At 41.0% G+C, this 346-nt stretch overlaps 1 protein-coding gene across 1 annotated transcript in view; it reads left to right on the top strand.

Annotated features, from left to right (window-relative positions):
- The window catches only part of LOC119592064 (nucleosome assembly protein 1-like 1), a gene marked incomplete in the record, with an annotated part of 11,105 nt that overhangs the window by 2,625 nt on the left and 8,134 nt on the right, over nucleotides 1-346 (top strand). Inside the window, 1 exon segment of the mRNA XM_037940873.1 lies at nucleotides 1-104. Within this exon segment, the coding sequence (XP_037796801.1) occupies nucleotides 1-104 (104 nt within the window).

The following is a 346-nucleotide window of genomic DNA, read 5'->3' as shown; positions in this document are numbered from 1 at the left end:
AGCGTAAGGAGTTGGTAGACAAGCTCATGAAGGACCCTCAGGTGCTGGCTGCCCTCCAGACCAAACTTCGTCGTTTCCTTGGAACCCACTCTGGTTACATCAGTGTGAGTTGACATGCTTTGCTTATTGATAGCTATGGTACACAAGGGAATTATATTTGAAGAGGCTGGCTCAGGAGAGAATTCTAGCTTTTGCCTTGTTTCATGAATGTACTGATGCTATGAATGAGCCAAGATTTGACACTCCACACTGAGCTATTAACAAAACTAACTTGAAATGTGTGTGCTTGGTTTTGTTGATTCTAACCTGTTTGGATGGTTATGTAAAAAAAAATTCAATAGCAATT

Source organism: Penaeus monodon, chromosome 29 (assembly GCF_015228065.2).
Source record: "Penaeus monodon isolate SGIC_2016 chromosome 29, NSTDA_Pmon_1, whole genome shotgun sequence".
Lineage (NCBI taxonomy): Eukaryota > Metazoa > Arthropoda > Malacostraca > Decapoda > Penaeidae > Penaeus > Penaeus monodon.
The sequence above is the reverse complement of the archived record's forward strand: the minus strand, read 5'-3'. Positions and strand labels throughout refer to the sequence as shown.